Raw genomic sequence first — 17,296 nt, 5'->3', positions numbered from 1 at the left:
GCAAGAGAGTCCGAGAAAAACAAAGCCAAAGCCTTTGACTGTGTGGATCACAACAAACTGGAAAATTCTTCAAGAGATGGGAATACCAGACCACCTGACCTGCCTCCTGAGAAATCTGTATGCATGTCAAGCAGCAAGAGTTAGAACGGTACATGGAACAACAGACTGGGTCCAAATCAGGAAAGGAGGACGTCAAGGCTGTATATTGTCACCCTGCTTATTTAACTTATATGCAGAGTACATTATGAGAAATGCCAGGCTGGATGAAGCACAAGCTGGAATCAAGATTGCCCAGAGAAATATCAATAACCTCAGATATGCAGATGGCACCATCCTTATGGCAGAAGAAGTAAAGAGCCTCTTGATGAAAGTGAAAGAGGAGAGTGAAAAAGCTGGCTTAAAGCTCAATATTCAGAAAACTAAGATCATGGCATCTGGTCACATGACTTCATGGCAAATAGATGGGGAAACAGTGGAAACAGTGTCAGACTGCTCCAAAATCACTGCAGATGGTGATTGCAGCAATGAAATTAAAAGATGCTTGCTCCTTGGAAGAAAGGCTATGGCCAACCTAGACAGCATATTAAAAAGTGGAGACATTACATTGCCAACAAATATCCATCTAGTCAAAGCTATGGTTTTTCCAGTGGTCACGTATGGATGTGAGAGTTGAACTGTGAAGAAAGCTGAGTGCCGAAGAACTGATGCTTTTGAACTGTGGTGTTGGAGAAGACTCTTGAGAGTCCCTTGGACAGCAAGGAGATCCAACCAGTCAATTTTAAAGGAAATCAGTCCTAAATATTCATTGGAAGGACTGATGCTGAAGCTGAAACTCCAATACTTTGGCCACTTGATGTGAAGAACTGACTCATTTGAAAAGACCCTTATGCTGGGAAAGATTGAAGTCAGAAGGAGAAGGGGACAACAGAGGATGAGATGATTGGATGGCATCACTGACTCGATGGACATGAGTTTGAGTAAGCTCCGGGAGTTGGTGATGGACAGGGAAGCCTGGTGTGCTGCAGTCCATGGGGTCACAAAGAGTCAGATATGAGTGAGCGAATGAACTGAACTGAACTGTGTGCTAGGCCCTGGGCCACAGAGAACAAAGACACCTGCCCTCACAGAGTTCCGGATGCCCCACTGAGCTCCAGGGATGCACCCATTGATGAGCCACTGCAGGCCCAGAGGGTGTCTACTTCCTTCCTCCCCACGGGGAGTGCTCTTGCACCTGAGCCCCCTCCAAGCAGGGCTGACAGATCCTTCTATAAAACTATCATTTCCCAACTAGACCAGGTAGCAGAGTTCCCGGAAGTCAAGGTGTTCTCTCAGAACACTGGGAAATGCTGGTGCTTCAATTCTACCCACAGGACAAGGAACAGCATTTCCCTTAGGAAATATGACCAGGCTTTAGCAGGCACATCTCCGCTTTGCAAAACAGAGTCAGTCAGGTTTTTGAGAAACTATTTCAGCAGAGGGAAAAAAAAAAATAACCCAAGTGAGCTAGAAGATGTAATAATAAAAATGAATCTAGTGGGCTGAGCAAAAATGGTTGAAAAGCTTATGAGAAAAAGTTGAAAGAAACTGAGCAAATGCCATCCATTGAATACTTTTCCTGTAGTTTGTGAAAAATGATGGACTCTGTTCTATTTCAGTGCAGGCTGGCTCTCGCTGGTGTCATTAAGCCACAAAAGGACCAGGAGTCTGGAGACCCAGGTTCTCACCCTGACCACAAGTCCTGTGAGACTCTGGGCAACTCCAGCTCTGGGCCTGTTTCTCCACAGAGCAGGAAGAGCTCGTGTCTAAAATCCTAGAATTTTGCTCCCTTACCAAACAAATGTCATCACCAGCTAGGGAAGGCGGGGCCGGATATTACCCTGAAGGGGGCTGGGAGGTCTCCCTCCTACCTGAGCCTGGTGGAGGCTTACTCACACCTTCCCATGGCTAACAACTGCCTCTTGTAAGTCATCCCCATGTTCTCAGTTGTTTGTTCTTCAGATATACTTCATTAGTCACTCCCTTCTGCCTTTTGGTAAGATTAGGCAGTTAATGTCACAAGTCAAGAGTCTGGATGATGACACACACCACATTTGCTTGCAAAATGTCTTGTTTTTTTCCTAATATTTCCACTCAGCAGTGATGCTGGGAAGGGGTTGGGTGAGGCGGGCAAGGGAGTAATGGGTGTTGAGGAACCTGTGTGAGCATCTGGATATTAGGCCGTGGGGGTCTCATCCAACCAAAGTGCTGTTCTCAGGGCTCCCAGTGACCAGGGTCACACACGGCTAACCGGGACATAGATTCAATAGCTCTCTACTCCCCTAGGGATTCTCCCGTGTTCAGAGCTAATTAAGCTGTCCACCTTGACACGATGAGGACAGTGCTCATCAACAAGAGATGGAATGCTGGCATCCACGCATGACGTTTCCTTTCCCTGTAGGTTTCAGCTTAGAGGCAGAAGGGTTCAGGGACAGGAGACCCAGAAGGCTCACCATGTCCCAAGAGTGGGTGGTGGTTGGCAAGAGGGTGATGCTGACCTCCAGCCAAACCCGGAGACTATGCTAAAGCAGGAGAAGGGTCAGTCTAGGGTGCTGGTGAGAATGGCTTCGCTGTCCCAAGGCCTGGGTTCCAATGCTGGGTCTGCTGCTGGGGGTCAGTCACGAGATCCAGGCAGTCGATTTCCAGAGTACCAGCACCTCTCTCTGTTATTGCAAAGACTAAATGGATGATGTTTGTGAAGTGAGAAGTGACTGGCACATAGTAGATGATTAATATAATAAATGGCTGGTGCTGTTGGTCTTAATGGCAGCTGGAAAGTTAGACTAGTCTTTCCCCAAGCTTTACCCAGGCTTCTCGTAAGAGATGCCTGGTGTTAGCTTCATGGTGGCCAAGTTAACAGTCACTCAGTGAATATGCACTGGGACTCTGTGTTAGGAACCATGGACCTCAAGGGGTGGAAGACCCATCCAGTCATGGAAATCTAGGCTGGGCAGACATGTAGATGAGTGATTATACAGTGATGCAAAAGAAATATCATAGAAATATGGACCAAACACAACAGAAAACAGAGGTAGGAATGGGGAACGGGAGAGTGGCTGGAGAGGCTTAATAGAGGTTGGGTTTTGAAGGAGGAATAGGAGTTTGTCAGACTGCCAAGCTGTCCCAGGTTGGGGTGTCCAAGCTAGAGGAATGAGCTCTGCCCATTCTGAGGACAGTATGGGACCTGAGTGTGATGTGTCAAAGAAGCACTGGGGAGATGAGGCTGGGGATAGAGCCCAGATGCATTGTGAAGGGTCTGTCCTTATCCTGAGTCACCAAATGCTTTTCAGTAGTGACATGGTCAGACGTGAGATCTAGATGGTTCTCTCTGACAGCTTAGACTAGATTTGGGGTGAGAGGAAGGAGAAGAGAGTGTGTGCATAAAACATTGTCTTTGATATTAATTTTGATCTTAAAATGTATTTCTAAGGCACCATTGAAGTAAATCAGAAAGCACTAGTAAATAAAATATGATTTACCATAGATGTAAATCAGAAAGTAGTAGTTACCATTGGTAATACTATTAATAATATCAATAAACATAGTCTTAGAGGTCTTCTCTGCAGCTGGTGTACAGCTGCGTCTCCAATTCTGTGGACTTCGGGTTAAAGGAAACCTGTGTTTCCTGTGCCCAGGCTAGCGTGCTCCCTTCCCTCCAGTCAGGCAGCCAAGGTGGGCCCTGAGAGGGCAGCCTGAGGGCAGACTGGAAAAGTCACAGGTCACAAACTGCCCCCAGAGCCCTGCTGTTAGGGGCTGAATGCAGGACAACCTCAGATGCCCAGTCTTGGAGCCTGAGGGCATGGTTGACCTGCAGACTATCCAGTATCTAAACCTCCAGGTTCAGGCAACTCATCACTTCCTGGGTGTGCATCCTACTTCTGTGCTACTCTGCTGTTAACCGGCCTCCCCGCCCCCGACATACCCACAGCAGCCCTGGCTCTGCACTACAGAACACTGCAGAACAAGGTTTGGCCCCTTCGCTTGACTTTGCTATCTGTCTCTGATCCCATCCTGTGGGAGTGATGGTTGCTTGGCAACCTCCACCGGGGCCTGCAGCCTTACAGGGCTTTGAAACCCAGGGAAAATGACCTTGCACTTGCCCCTCTGTGCCTTGGTATTTGCATCATGGCAAAACTATATTAACATAATATCAAGAAGAGCCTTGGGGACTTCCCTGGTGGCATAGTGGATAAGAATCTGCCTATGAGACAGGAGACATGGGTTTGATCCCTGGTCCGGTAGATCCACATGCTGCAGAGCAAAGAAGCACATGTGCCATAGCTACTGAGCCCACACTCTAGAGCCTGCAAGCCACTACTGAAGCCCATGAGCTCTAGGGCCCATGAGTGACAACTACTGAAAACGGAGTACCCTAGAGCCCGCACATCGCAGCTGCTGAGCCTGTGTGCCTAGAGCATGTGCTCAGCAACCAGAGAAGCCACTGCAATGAGAAGTCTGGACACAGGCAACAGAGTAGCCCCTGCTTGCCTCACCTAGAGAAAGCCCATGCAACAACAAAGACCCAGCATAGCCAAAAATAAATAAATGATTGAATTAAAAACAGAAAGAGCCTTTGCAGGGCGGAGAATCTGGAGAGTGGCAGTCAGAGGGTGAGCAGGGGAAGGGGCAGCCAAGGGTTTGCCTCATGCTCTGGTGGGAAGAGGGCATCACCTTCTTCCCTCCCCGCTGCCTGAAATGCCTGCCACCCAGATCTGCCACCTCCTGGGCAGCATACCCCGAGAGGCTATGCAGGGCCTCCTGCCCAGTGGGAGAATATCAGAGAGCATCAAAACCACTAGCACTGGGTAAGACCTCCATCTACATCAGGGTGCTGAGAACCAAGGAGGGGCCATGACTTGCTCAAGGTCAAGCTCTTTGTTCTCATCAGTGATGCTAGAGAACAAGAGTCCAGAGTTCTGGCCTGCAGGCCTGCACGCCACCCCATGCCAGCTAAGGGGAGGATGAGACTGTCCTATTTCTTCCTGTGGCCTTAGGGCCTGGTAGAGTAGAACTCAGTGAATGAATGAGCTCTGGGATCACTTACTCAACTGGTAATTTGGACTTGTTTTCCCTGTAGAAATTACATGGGCGTGAACATGGATCTGGAAGAGAATGGCTGGATCTGCATCCCACCTCAGCCCCTCACTGGCCGTGTGACTTTGGCCAAGTAACTTAAACTCTCTGTGCCTCAGTTTTATCACCTGTAAAATAAGGGTAGTACAGCATCTACTTTATAGAGATAAGAGCTAAATGAATTCATGCTGGGTATGTAAAGCTCTTAGAATGCTACTTAGAACACAGTAAGCTATTTTTAAAGAGTGTGTGACCATTATTTTTCTCTTTCTCTCTCGTTGCCAGCAGGTGTCTTGCCTTTTCACCTGAAGTCTGGGTTCCAACTTTCTCTTATGAAAGCCCAAGCCTACAGATGCAATGATGCCAGGTGTCCATGGGTGGGGAAGGACAAAGGCATTTGAGAAACTGAGAGCAGGGAGGCAGGAACCCAAGTGAGTAGGGGCTGAGGTCTGTGGTTCCCAGGAAGCGGCCCCACCTTGCCCCCACAGTCCTGCTCTGGGAAGTGGCCAGGCCTCTGAGGGGATGGCTGCATGGCAGATGTGCCTGGGGAGGGCACAGCCTCAGTAGGATCCCTGCTTCCCAAGCAAGAACAAAACTGCAGCTGGAACCAGGGGTAGATGAGAAGGGTCTCATTGGGTGACTTAAGTGTCCTGGAGTGTGTAGGACCCACACACCAGGCCAGAGGCTGAGGGCTAGAGGGAGAATCAAGCAGGTTCAGGAAAATAAAGAACAGCAGTGTTGCTTGCAGACCTGAGCTTTGGAGTCAGAATCAGGCCCTGTGAGTTTGTAAACCAGGAGGAAGCATCTAGGGGGCCTATTTCTGTAGGTACAGGTGCCAGGGGAGGCTGCCTGTGGTGCTATTTGGTTTGGGCTGAAGGCCCTGCATTCCCAGGAATCCTGATGGCAAAAGAGCACCATCTGGCTTTCCTAAATGCATAATTACTGTGCCCCCCGCAAAAAACATATTTCTGCAGCCTTCCCCATCTCAGATGATGGTAACTCCATCCCCCTTGGTACTCAGGCTGAGAACCTGAGCACCTCATCTATCCCAAGTCTATTACAGCAATCCTGTGTACTCAGGCTTCAAAACATGCCTTCAGTACCTTCTTGCCCCTCTGCTGCCCCCACCCCATTCCAAGCCTCCATCGCCTCTCATCAGGGTTTCTGCACAGCCTCCTAACTGGTCTCCCAGCATCTTCATCTGATCAAGTTAGAAGATCTTCTAGCTTCTCCACCTGGTAGCAGAGTGAGCCAATTAAAACCCCAGATGGATCATCAATCCTCTACTCAAAACCTTTCATTGGCTTAGAGTCTAAGGCCAAAGCCCTTTCTTGGCCTTCAAGGCCTCTCTGGTGTGGCTTCAGCCTCCCAGGCCTCACCCACCACTGCCTTCCTGGGCTCCACCAAGAGGTCCTCCTTGCTGTTCCTCAAAGGTGCCAGGCAGCTGCTCTCCTTCCAACCTGTGCTCACATATCACCTACTTAGGAAGGTCTCCTACACCACCCTTTAAAATCACACCCCACCCTTCTCCACAGTTTTCTTTTCCTCCTTAGCCATAGGCATGTGTGCTCAGTTATATCTGACTTTTTGTGACCCCATGTACGTAGCCCGCCACGCTCCTCTGTCCATGGGATTCTCCAGGCAAGAATACTGGAGTGGGGTGCCATTCCCCACTCCAGGGGATCTTTCCAACCAGGGATCAACCCACATTTCCACATCTCCTTCTCCTGCATCAGCAGGCAGATTCTTTACAGCTGTCCCATGGGGAAGAATTGGCAGATGACAAGTGGAACACTGTACCTACGGGACACCCAGTACCATGACTGGCAGGAGACGACTCACGAGGGCCGTACCTGCTTGATGGCCAGGTTGACCAAGTCGTAGCGGTGGGAGCGGCGCAGCGGCAAGCAGAGACTGTACAGCGCGTGCAGGGCAGCGCAGAAGAAACTGAGCAGGCCGATCTGCTTGCGGTGCTGCAGCCAGTGGTCCAGCCAGTCGGGGAAGCGTTGGTACTTGGTGCCGCGGCGCAACTGCAGGGCAGCTGCCAGCACGCCGGGCAGGTACACCAGCGACAGCAGCACGTAGGCCACGCAGGGCAGCGTTGTGTTGACCACGAACACAGGGAGCTTGTAGAACTTGTTCTTGCCCTCCTGCACGTAGGGCTCCAGCACATCTCGGACAAAGTTGTAGGCGTAGAAGAAAATGAAGAGCCCCAGGGCCAGGAGGGCGGGCACCTTCCAGCCTGGGAAGAGGCGCAGGGGCATGGCTTCCACCTCCCGGGCTGAGGCCAGGGACCCCATGTCCACAGGGGTGAAGCCCATGGCCCTCACCATCTCCAAGACAGTGCGCTTGGCTTCCGGCTGGTCACTGCAGATGGGCACCTGTGGGGAGGGAGGTGGGAGGCATCAGATGGGGTCCCTGGGTGGGGCCTCAGAGAGCCTCCTGGCCAAACTCCTCACTGAATAGCCGAGGAAACTGCCAGGTAAGGTACAGCTGGAGCAGAAGGTGGCCCTGACTCCCAGGCCAGAGGCCTTTCTTCCCTGTGGTCTCCCAGTCTCTGACCCAGCAGTGCCCGCTACTCAAGGATAATGGCCAACACTCATTCAACAGTGAGCATCTCACCCAGCTCATAGCCATCAGCATCCACACGCAGAACACCCATCTAGGCAGCCCCCAGGAGCCCTTGGAATAGGTACCTTGAGGACTCTGGCCTGCCCTGAGGGTTGCTCAGCTATTGGGCTTTGCATATGGCCAAGAACGTGCTGCTGTGGCTGCAGCTCCATCCCTCAGTCCACAAGTGTCCTCTGTGACCATGTCCTCTTGCCCCTTACAGCTCTCAGCCAACACACAAGGCAATCCACAAGTCAGCCCCTGCCTTGTAGCCCACTGCTCCCCTCTGTGAGCCCCCAGGCAGGTCCACTGGTGTCCTCTGGTCCCAAACACTCCATGTGTCTTGCTGACACTGCTGTGGTCAGCTGCTCTACCAACACTGACTCAGGACCTACTATGTACCAGGCTTAACACATGTGATCCCTCAGCATTGCCACAAGCCTGAAAGTAGGTACTACTGTCCACATTTTTCAGGTGAGGAAACTGAAGTTTGGGAGCATCAATTCTCACCTCTGTGTCTCAGAAGGAATGCCCTTTCTGTGCCTGATGACATGAGGTAGGGCCGAGGCCAAAGCTGACCTCAAAGGCTTCCCCAGCCAGCTGCTGGTTCTGCTCCCTCCAGGCTCTGCTATTCTACATTCAGCCACTGTCCATTGCCTGTCCATATATGAGAGTCCCAAGATGCAGGCTGTAAAGAGGACCCTCCAGTTAGAGGGGCTGGGTACCTTGGGCTCTCCCACAGCCTGGCATGGAGTTGGCAGAGGAGCCATCTGAGCTGGACTCATTGGAAGAGGGTCTCATACACATGTGGAGCCTGGCATCCTTCCTTCAGGAAAGTGCAGGTGGCCTCTTGACATTAGAAACCATCTTGTCTTGGTTAGAGCCCCTCTTGCCAACAACTGTATGCAGCAATGGCTGTTTCTGGAGCCTTTTTCCACTTCCAGAAAAACCTGCTATTAACTATTCTGAGAAATCTGCTCAGTTCTTGGAAGCCCTTGGAATAGATGAGATAAAGTTTGGGACTTGCCTGTTTCCTCAGGACCTGGCGCAGGTTCTTCTTTCTAAGTCCAATCCTAAAAGCAAAATCTCTCTTGTTCTAGACTCCAGATAGTAAAAAGAAAGCCATCAACCTTTTCCTCCTTATTTTCTTGGAAATCAAATTACAATAGAAGAACATGGATTTCCAGTTCAAACCCCAGCTCACTAAGTTATGGGACCTGGTGTAAGTAAGCTCATTAACAACTCTGCACCACACTGCCCTACTCTGCGAAATGGAACTTTGCAGTCATGTGAGATGAGCTGAGATAACGTACACGAAGAGCCTGGTTCATCAAGGGCCTTCAATGAAACTTAGCCTTTTACATTTATTATGGTGACTGGCATTCCTCCAGCACTTACCTGCCTATTTCCATCCCTTGGACCAGACTGCAGGGTCCAGGCAGAGATGACATTGAAGGCCTTGACCACTGCACAGGTGGGGAAAAGGGAGGCCAGGTACTCAGCGTTGGACTGATGGTGCTGCAGGTGCTCCTGCTCTGTGGGATTGCTCACGTCCACCAGGATCTTGCCAGCCAGCTGGTCACTGAGGCCACACAATGTGGAGTAGTGTTCCCGGAACATAGCCACGAAGATGACCTCCGGGGAGCCCACCGCCTCCTCCTGGAGAGTCACTTGCGCTGCTGAGGGAAACAGCCCAGCCATGCGTTTGGGGTTGCGGCTCCCCACCACCACACTGAAGCCGGAGCCCACCAGGCGGGTGGCCAGGGAGCGAGCAAAGTCCCCGCTGCCCAGGATGCCCACTTTGGGAACCTCACTGGGGGCCTCAGCAAGGCTGCCATCACTGTCCACCAGGTGGTGGCTGATGAGCGGCTTGTCCATTTTTCCTGATGTTCTGGTGGCTAGAAGAGAAAACAGGAAGTTGGTCAGCTTGTGGACTGCCCCTCCTACCAGCTCCCTCTCTGTCCATCAGAACTGCATGATGGTCCAACATTCACCCAACAGACCTTTCAGTGTTAATATGTGCCAGCATGGGGGCACAAGCTGAATAAGTCCCAGCCCCTTCTTCAGGAGCTCACAGATTCCAGAAGAGGAGAGGGAAGGACCTCTGCATTCTACTCTGTCCTTTGTCCTGAATTATTTGTTTGGTACAAATTTGTGAGAGTGAGTGTGCTGGGAAAGAAGGGTATGGAATTTCTATGATCAATGCTATGCATGTCTTTTCAAAAGCATTATGTAATAGTCAGTGTTAGTATCCGGGAGTGACCCCAACTTCAGCATCATCGGGTTTATCGGATTACTAGGAAGGGTAGACTGTGCGTTCCTGTGCTTGTTTACACTCTGCGTTTTGGAATGGTATCTCTGATGCTCTTCCTTAAGTAGACAGTGAGCAGCTTAAAGATAGCAACTTCATCTTATTTGACTGTGGATCTTACCATTTATCACAAGGCCTGGCACAGAGCTGGTATTCAGTGCTTACTGAATGAATGAACGAACGAACACCACAATTCTACTCTCTGAGGATAGGACTGGAGTGGGACTTGACAGTGAATGGGACCTAAGACTGGGCCCCTGAATTTGGGCTACAAATTTACAGTACACTTGGGTGGGAAAGTTATTTGTTTTAATTGTCACCGACTTCTAGCTGTAAGTTGCTATTTTCTTCAGTATGAATGTAAGCAGCAGCACAGTAGTATTGGCCTATCTGCAGCTTTGTCACCAATAATGACCAATGTCACATCACAAGTTTAATTGTGAAAGGGCTCTCCAAATATGATTTAAACTCATCATTAATTTAAAATTATGGTAGATAGAACACCTAAATACATAAAGCAAATATTAACATACCCCAAGGGAAAATAGCAACAATAACAGTAGGGGACTTCACTATCCCACTTTCAATAATGGATGGATCAGACAAATAAGAAAAGTCAGCATGGAAACATTGAACTTGAACTATACCTTAGACCCAATGAACCCAACAAATATATAGAGAACATTCTATCCAACAGCAGCACGATAGACATTCTCCTCACACGTCACAGAACAGAGCATATGTTAGGTCATAAGACACATCTTAACGATTTAAAAAAGCTGAAATCACATCAAGTATTTTTCCGACCACAATGGTATGAAACTAGAAATCAGTAACAGGAGAAAAATTAGAAAATTCACAAATATGTGGAAATTAACATACTCCTGAATGACCAATAAGCTGAGGAAGAATCAAAAGAGAAATTAAAAAAGAAAATATCTGAAGCAAGCAAAAATGGAAGTATAACATACCAAAAAGTATGAAGTGAAGCAAAAGCAGCTCTAGGAGGAAAGTATAGCTTAATGCCAAAATGAAGAAAAAAGAAAGATCTCAAAACAACTTAGTTTACATCTCAAGGAACTAGAAAAAGAACAACAAAGTCCAAGTTAACGGAAGGAAATAATAAAGATCAGAATGGGAATAATTGAAACAAAAGCTAGAAAAACAATAGAAAAAAATCAATGAAGACCTGGTATTCTGAAAAGATAAAATTGACAAACCTTTAGCTAATACACTAAGAAAAAAAAAAAAAGATTCAAATAAAATAAAAAAGAAAGAGACATTATAACTGACATCACAGAAATACAAAAGATTATAAGAGACTATTATGGACAATTATATGACAACAAATTGGACAACACCAAAAAAATGGATAAATTCCTAAAAACATACTATCTACCAAGACTGACTCATGATGAAATAAAAAATCTAAATAGGCCAGTAATGAGTAAGGAGATTGAATCAGTGATTTAAAAAACTCTCTGACTTAGCTGACTAGATAGATGCTGAATCAAAGAAGAATATCTATAATGATAAACTAAGACACTCTTCCCTTTCCTAACTACATGTCTCTGTGAGGCTGGATTTTCTTCATATATTTTAATCAAATATTGCCCCACAGTGAATGCAGAAACATGAGAATCCAGCTCTTTCATATTAAGCCAGCCCTTAAGGAGATATTAAAAAATATAAAACAATGCCTCTGTTCGCATTACTTTTTGTTTTGGAAAATATCATTTTCCTGAAAATATCTCACTATTTTAAAATAAAATGGATTTATTGTGACTATTTTAAAATAATAAGCAAAAAAACAAACAAACAAAAAGACCTCAAAGCCTCTCCCAACAAAGAAAGGCCTAGGACTGGATGGCTTCACTGGTGAATTCTTCCAGAGATTTCCTGACAAGTTAATGCTAATCCTTTCCTCACTCTTCAAAAAAACTGAAGAGAAAGGAACACTTCCAAGCTCACTTTATGATGCTATCATTACCCTAATACTAAAGCCAGATAAGGACAGTACAAGAAAAGGAAATTACAGGCCAATATCCCTGATGAACATAGATGCATAAATCCTCAATGAAACACTAAGAAATTGAATTCAGCAGCACATTAAAAGGATCCTACACCACGATCAAAGTGGGATTTATCCCTGGGATGCCAGGATGGTTCAACATAGGCAAACCTTTAAATGTGATGTACCATAATGAAAGAATGAGGGATGAAATTAATCCGATCATCTCAATAGATGCAGAAAAAACATTTAACAAAAGTGAACATTCTTTCATGATAAAAACTCTCAACAAGTTAGATACAGAATTAGGAATGTACTTCAGTATAATAAAGGCCATACATGACAAGCTCACACGTACATCATACTCAATCATGAGAAGCTAAAAGCTTTTCCTCTAAGTCATCAGAGATAATACAAGGATGCCCACTCCTGGCCACTTCTACTCAACATAGTAGTGGAAGTCCTAGTTAGAGCAATCAGACAAGAAAAAGAACAAAAGACATCCAGATTGGTAAGGAAGAAATAAAATTGTCTTTCTTTACAGTTGACATGATCTTATATATAGAAAACTCTAAAGACACCACCAAAAAACTATTAAAACTAAGAAATTAATCCAGTGAAGCTGCAGGATAGAAAATCAACATGCAAAAATAAGCTGTATATATACCAACAATGAACTATCTGAAAAAGGAATGCACTAAACAGTCCCATCAGTTCAGTTCAGTTCAGTCGCCCAGTCATGTCCGGCTCTTTGTGACCCCATGAATGGCAGCACGCCAGGCCGCCCTGTCCATCACCAACTCCCGGAGTTCACTCAAACTCATGTCCATCGAGTTGGTGATGTCATCCAGCCATTTCATCCTCTGTCGTCCCTTCTCCTCCTGCCCCCAATCCCTCCCAGCATCAGGGTCTTTTCCAATGAGTCAAACTCTTCGCATGAGGTGGCCAAAGTATTGGAGTTTCAGCTTTAGCATCAGTCCTTCCAATGAACACCCAGGACTGATCTTCTTTAGGTGGGACTGGTTGGATCTCCTTGCAGTCCAAGGGACTCTCAAGAGTCTTCTCCAACACCGCAGTTCAAAAGCATCAATTCTTCGGTGCTCAGCTTTCTTCACAGTCCCACACAGCACCATTAACAAGGACTTCCCTGGTGGTCCAGTGGTTAAGAATCTGCCTCCCAATGCAGGGAGTGCTGGTTTGATCCCTGGTCAGAGAACTAAGATCCCACATGCCTTGGGGCAACTAAGCCCATTTGCCACAACAAAAGATCCCATGTGTACTGCAACTAAGACCCAATGCAGCCAAATAAAACAAATAAATAAATATTTTTTAAAGAATAAAATACTTTGGAATAAATTTAACCAAGGAGGGGAAAGATCTGTACGCTTAAAACTACGGAACACTGATGAAAGAAATTGAAGAAGATGCTAATAAATTAAAAGACTTTCAGATTCATAGCAATCTATACAAAAATTCCAATGACATTTTTCAGATATAGAAAAAAAAAAATACTAAGATTCATACAGAACCATAAAAGATCTGAAATAACCAGAGCAATCTTGAGCAAGAAGAACAAAGCTGGAAGCATCATACTTCCTGATTTCAAATTATATTACAAAACTTTAGTAATTAAAACAATATATTACTGACATAAAACAGACATAAACCAAAACAGAATAGCCAACCCAGAAATAAACCCATGCATATATGGTCAAGAATATGCAATAGGGAAAGGACAATCTCTTCAACAAATGGCTTTGGAAAAACTGGACATCCTTATGGAAAAGAATGAAAGTGGACCCATATCTCATATCATACAGAAAAATCAACTCAAAATGGATTAAAGACTCACACTCAAAAAAAAAAAAAAAAAAACAAGACCCGAAACTGTATTACTGTCCTAGAAAAAAACTTGGGAAAAAGCTCCTTGACATTGGTCTTGTCAATGACTTCATTTAGATTTGACACCAAAAGTACAAAGATCAGAAGTAAAAACAAACAAATTGAGTTTGACTATATCAAACTAAAAAGTTTTTGCACAGCAAAGGAAGAATCAACAGTCAACAACATGAAAAGGTAATCTATGGAATGGAAGAAAACATTTGTAAATCATATCCATTAAGGGGTTAATTTCTAAAATATTTAAGGAAATCATACAACTCAATAGTAAAAACCCAAGTAATCCAATTAAAAATGCAAAGGAATTAACAGACATTTTGCTAAGGAAGACATACAAATGGTCAACAAATACTTAACATCACTAATCAGGAAAATGTAAATCAAAACCTCATACCTGTTAGGATGACTAGTGTCAAAAAGTCAAAAGATAGTAAGTGTTGGCACACATGTAGAGAAAAGAGAACCCTTCTGGGGGTTGGTGATGGACAGGGAGGCCTGGCGTGCTGCAATTCATGGGGTCGCAAAGAGTCAGACACAACTGAGCGACTAAACTGAACTGATGCATTGCTAGTAGGAATGTAAATTCATACAGCCATTGTGGAAAACAGCACAGTGACTCCTCAAAATATTAAAAATAGAACTACCAGATGCTCCAGCACACTACTACTGGATATTTACCAAAGGAAAGAAAATCACTCTCTTGGAGAGATCTGTACCCCATGTTTATTGCAGCATAATTCGTAGTAGACAAGATATGGAAACAACCTCAGTGTCTGTCTATGGATGAAGGATAATGAAAATATGGTGTATGAGTACAATGGAATATTATTCAACCTTAAAAAAAAGAAGGAAATCTTGATATTTGCATCAATATAATGAACCCGGAGGACATTATGCTAAGTGGAATAAACCAAATACAGAAGACAAATACTGCATGACCCCAATTATATGTGGTTCTGAAAAACCCCAACTTAGAAGTAGAGAGTAGACCGGTGACCAGGAGAAATGGGGAGATATTGGCCTAAGGGTAGAAACTTTCAGTTATGAGTATGTTTGGGAGATCTAATGAACACCATGGTGACTACAGTTGATAACAGCACACATTATGGGGGGGTTGTAGCAGTGAAGAAACCAATATGTGTTAAGCATCCAGAACAGGCTCTCTCAGCACTTAAGCCAGCACTGGGTGGATGGCGGCTCTGGTGATGAAGCAGACCCTGGGTGCCAGCACTGTCCCAGCGGCAGGGATGAGGTGATGGAAGGATGCAGTGACCCTCCCAGTGCCTCTGCACCTGAGGAAGAGGGGTGAGTGGTGACAGGGGCTTTTCAGGCGACCTTAGATTCCCAGGCTAGCATCAGGGATTTGGGCCAAGATAACTGTACATCCCTCTCTAGGGACTCCAGCTTTCCCTATGGCCCAGCTTTCCCTGGGGTCTCCCCAGTCCCTGCTCCAGCCACCTGGAGACACCGGCGCCAGAGCAGGCTTTGTTCCTATGGGAGGGAGAGTCACCACACTGAGGCCTCCAGGTCACCTTCATGTTTGCTAATGATTTGGAGGATCCCAAGCAGGTCCCCTCATGAACAGAAGCCTTTCCTCTGGCTTTGCTCTCCCCTTCTCCTTCCCATCTCCTGAGCAATTACCATGTGCTAAACACTCTTGGGAGCATAAAGATGAATAAGAAACACTCCCCACTCTCCAGTGGTTTATAATTGCATGTGTCTGTGTGTGTGTTGGGTGATGCAGGAAAAGACGGGATAGGGCTTCCAAAGGGGCAGCCAATGACAACATTATGGCACACACAGCCTCTGCTGGTCCTTGAAGAGCTCCGAGTGATCGACAGCCTCACAGTAAACATGAACCAGCCCAAAGAGAAGTCAGTGAGGTCTGGACTTGGAATCCTGTCTGTGTTTATCCCCAGACTTAGCATCACGAGGTGGGAGGAAGTGTTCAGGGCTGGCACTCAGGCTTCACTGCTCAGAACCTCATTTGTATTTGCTTCCCATCAGGGATCTGAGGTGACACAGCTGAAGCTGAGGGAAGCCACAGCCCCGGACTGGGGGACCTGGGGCTGGTCCCAGTTTTGCCCTGAACTGACCCTGAAACATTGGAACATCTAGGGACCTATTAAACATCCAGACTTATCATCCTCAGTGGCCCTGCTTTGAGCCTCAGGGTAAATGGGAACTAAACATGAAACACCTCCAAAGTGCTTCTTGCATCCAAAATCTGGTCCTCGGGACAGGAAAAGGCCAGCCACCTGGGCAGAGGTGCCAGGTTCTGATCATAGCCACGCCCATTGCTCACCACCCTGGTGCTTCTGCACTTTAGTCCTCTCACCTTTAAAATGGGGACACAAATTGCATCTTTCTCCAAGGACTGTTGTGAGCGTAAAATTAGTTAACAAGAGCTCAGAGCCACCTTTTCTGACTGGTGCTACGTGTACATGTACGTGTGTGTGTGTGTGTATCTATGTGTACTCTCCTCTGAAGAGCTTCACGGGCCTTTCAGAATTCTTCGGCCCTCCCAGTGCCCAGCATGAGGCCTGCAGCTGGCATGATGCTGGCAAGGGCAGGGCATGTGGTAGGATCCTGGAGGCCCCAAAGGTCTGGCGGAGCCCCTGTTGCCTGTCCATGTGACCCAAAGGTGAGAGGGCCTAACCCTGCCTGGGCCCTGGCTCCCCTGCTATTCTATTTACAGATCTGGGGGAGGTGGAAGGGAGGGGATCAAATTGCAGCTGGGTTGGGGCAGCTGGGGCCTGCGGCCTGCACATACACACCTTCCCGCCTCCCCTTCTCAAACTGTGGACGGAACAACATGCAGGCCTGGTTGTGCAGGAACTGGCACAAACCTCAGTTCCCAGTCCCCTCTGGGTCTCTGCCCTGCTTGCCACTCCTCCTTCCTGGCAGGGCCACAACATGGGTTGTTTGTGGCTGGGAGCCAGGCCTGGCCCACAGGCCTGCCTGCCAGCTTCTGTCTGCTCTCAGACAGGCCTTCAGAGGTGGGCAGTCAGGGCATGGACAGCGCTGCAGCCCCTTCCACACGGGCGGCACACGCCCGTCAGACCCCAGGGGCTGGAGCAGGCTGCAGCCACGAAGGCACTGCTTTGGGGCTGGATGTGGGTGGGGGCGGGGGTGCCAGCTTGGCACCCTGCAGCTGGAGGGTCTGCAGGCCACCTGGGATGCCACCCCCTCCACCCCCAGGGCAGAGGCTAACTTAGCTAACATTTCTGGCCTCATGGACTGCAAGAGGAATATGGCACAATTCTTGCCCTCAAGTGGCCCACAGTTGTGTTCGAGCTTTATTTAAAAATTTTAACATTAAATCTGGGGGGCTTACATTCCTGTAATTCTATGTA

The 17,296-nt window shown here is 47.1% G+C and overlaps 1 protein-coding gene across 3 annotated transcripts in view; it reads right to left on the bottom strand.

The window, feature by feature from the left end:
* STEAP3 (STEAP3 metalloreductase) overlaps positions 1-17,296 on the bottom strand; it is a 51,716-nt gene that overhangs the window by 12,183 nt on the left and 22,237 nt on the right. For all 3 annotated transcript variants that reach the window (XM_002685438.6, NM_001304338.1, XM_010802148.4), the window contains exons 2-3: positions 9,118-9,617; positions 6,963-7,490 (exon numbers count right to left, since the gene is read on the bottom strand). In XM_002685438.6, the coding sequence (XP_002685484.2) occupies positions 6,963-7,490; positions 9,118-9,617 (1,028 nt within the window). The remainder of the gene's footprint in view (positions 1-6,962; positions 7,491-9,117; positions 9,618-17,296) is intronic.

This window comes from Bos taurus, chromosome 2, assembly GCF_002263795.3.
Source record: "Bos taurus isolate L1 Dominette 01449 registration number 42190680 breed Hereford chromosome 2, ARS-UCD2.0, whole genome shotgun sequence".
NCBI lineage: Eukaryota > Metazoa > Chordata > Mammalia > Artiodactyla > Bovidae > Bos > Bos taurus.
The sequence above is the reverse complement of the archived record's forward strand: the minus strand, read 5'-3'. Positions and strand labels throughout refer to the sequence as shown.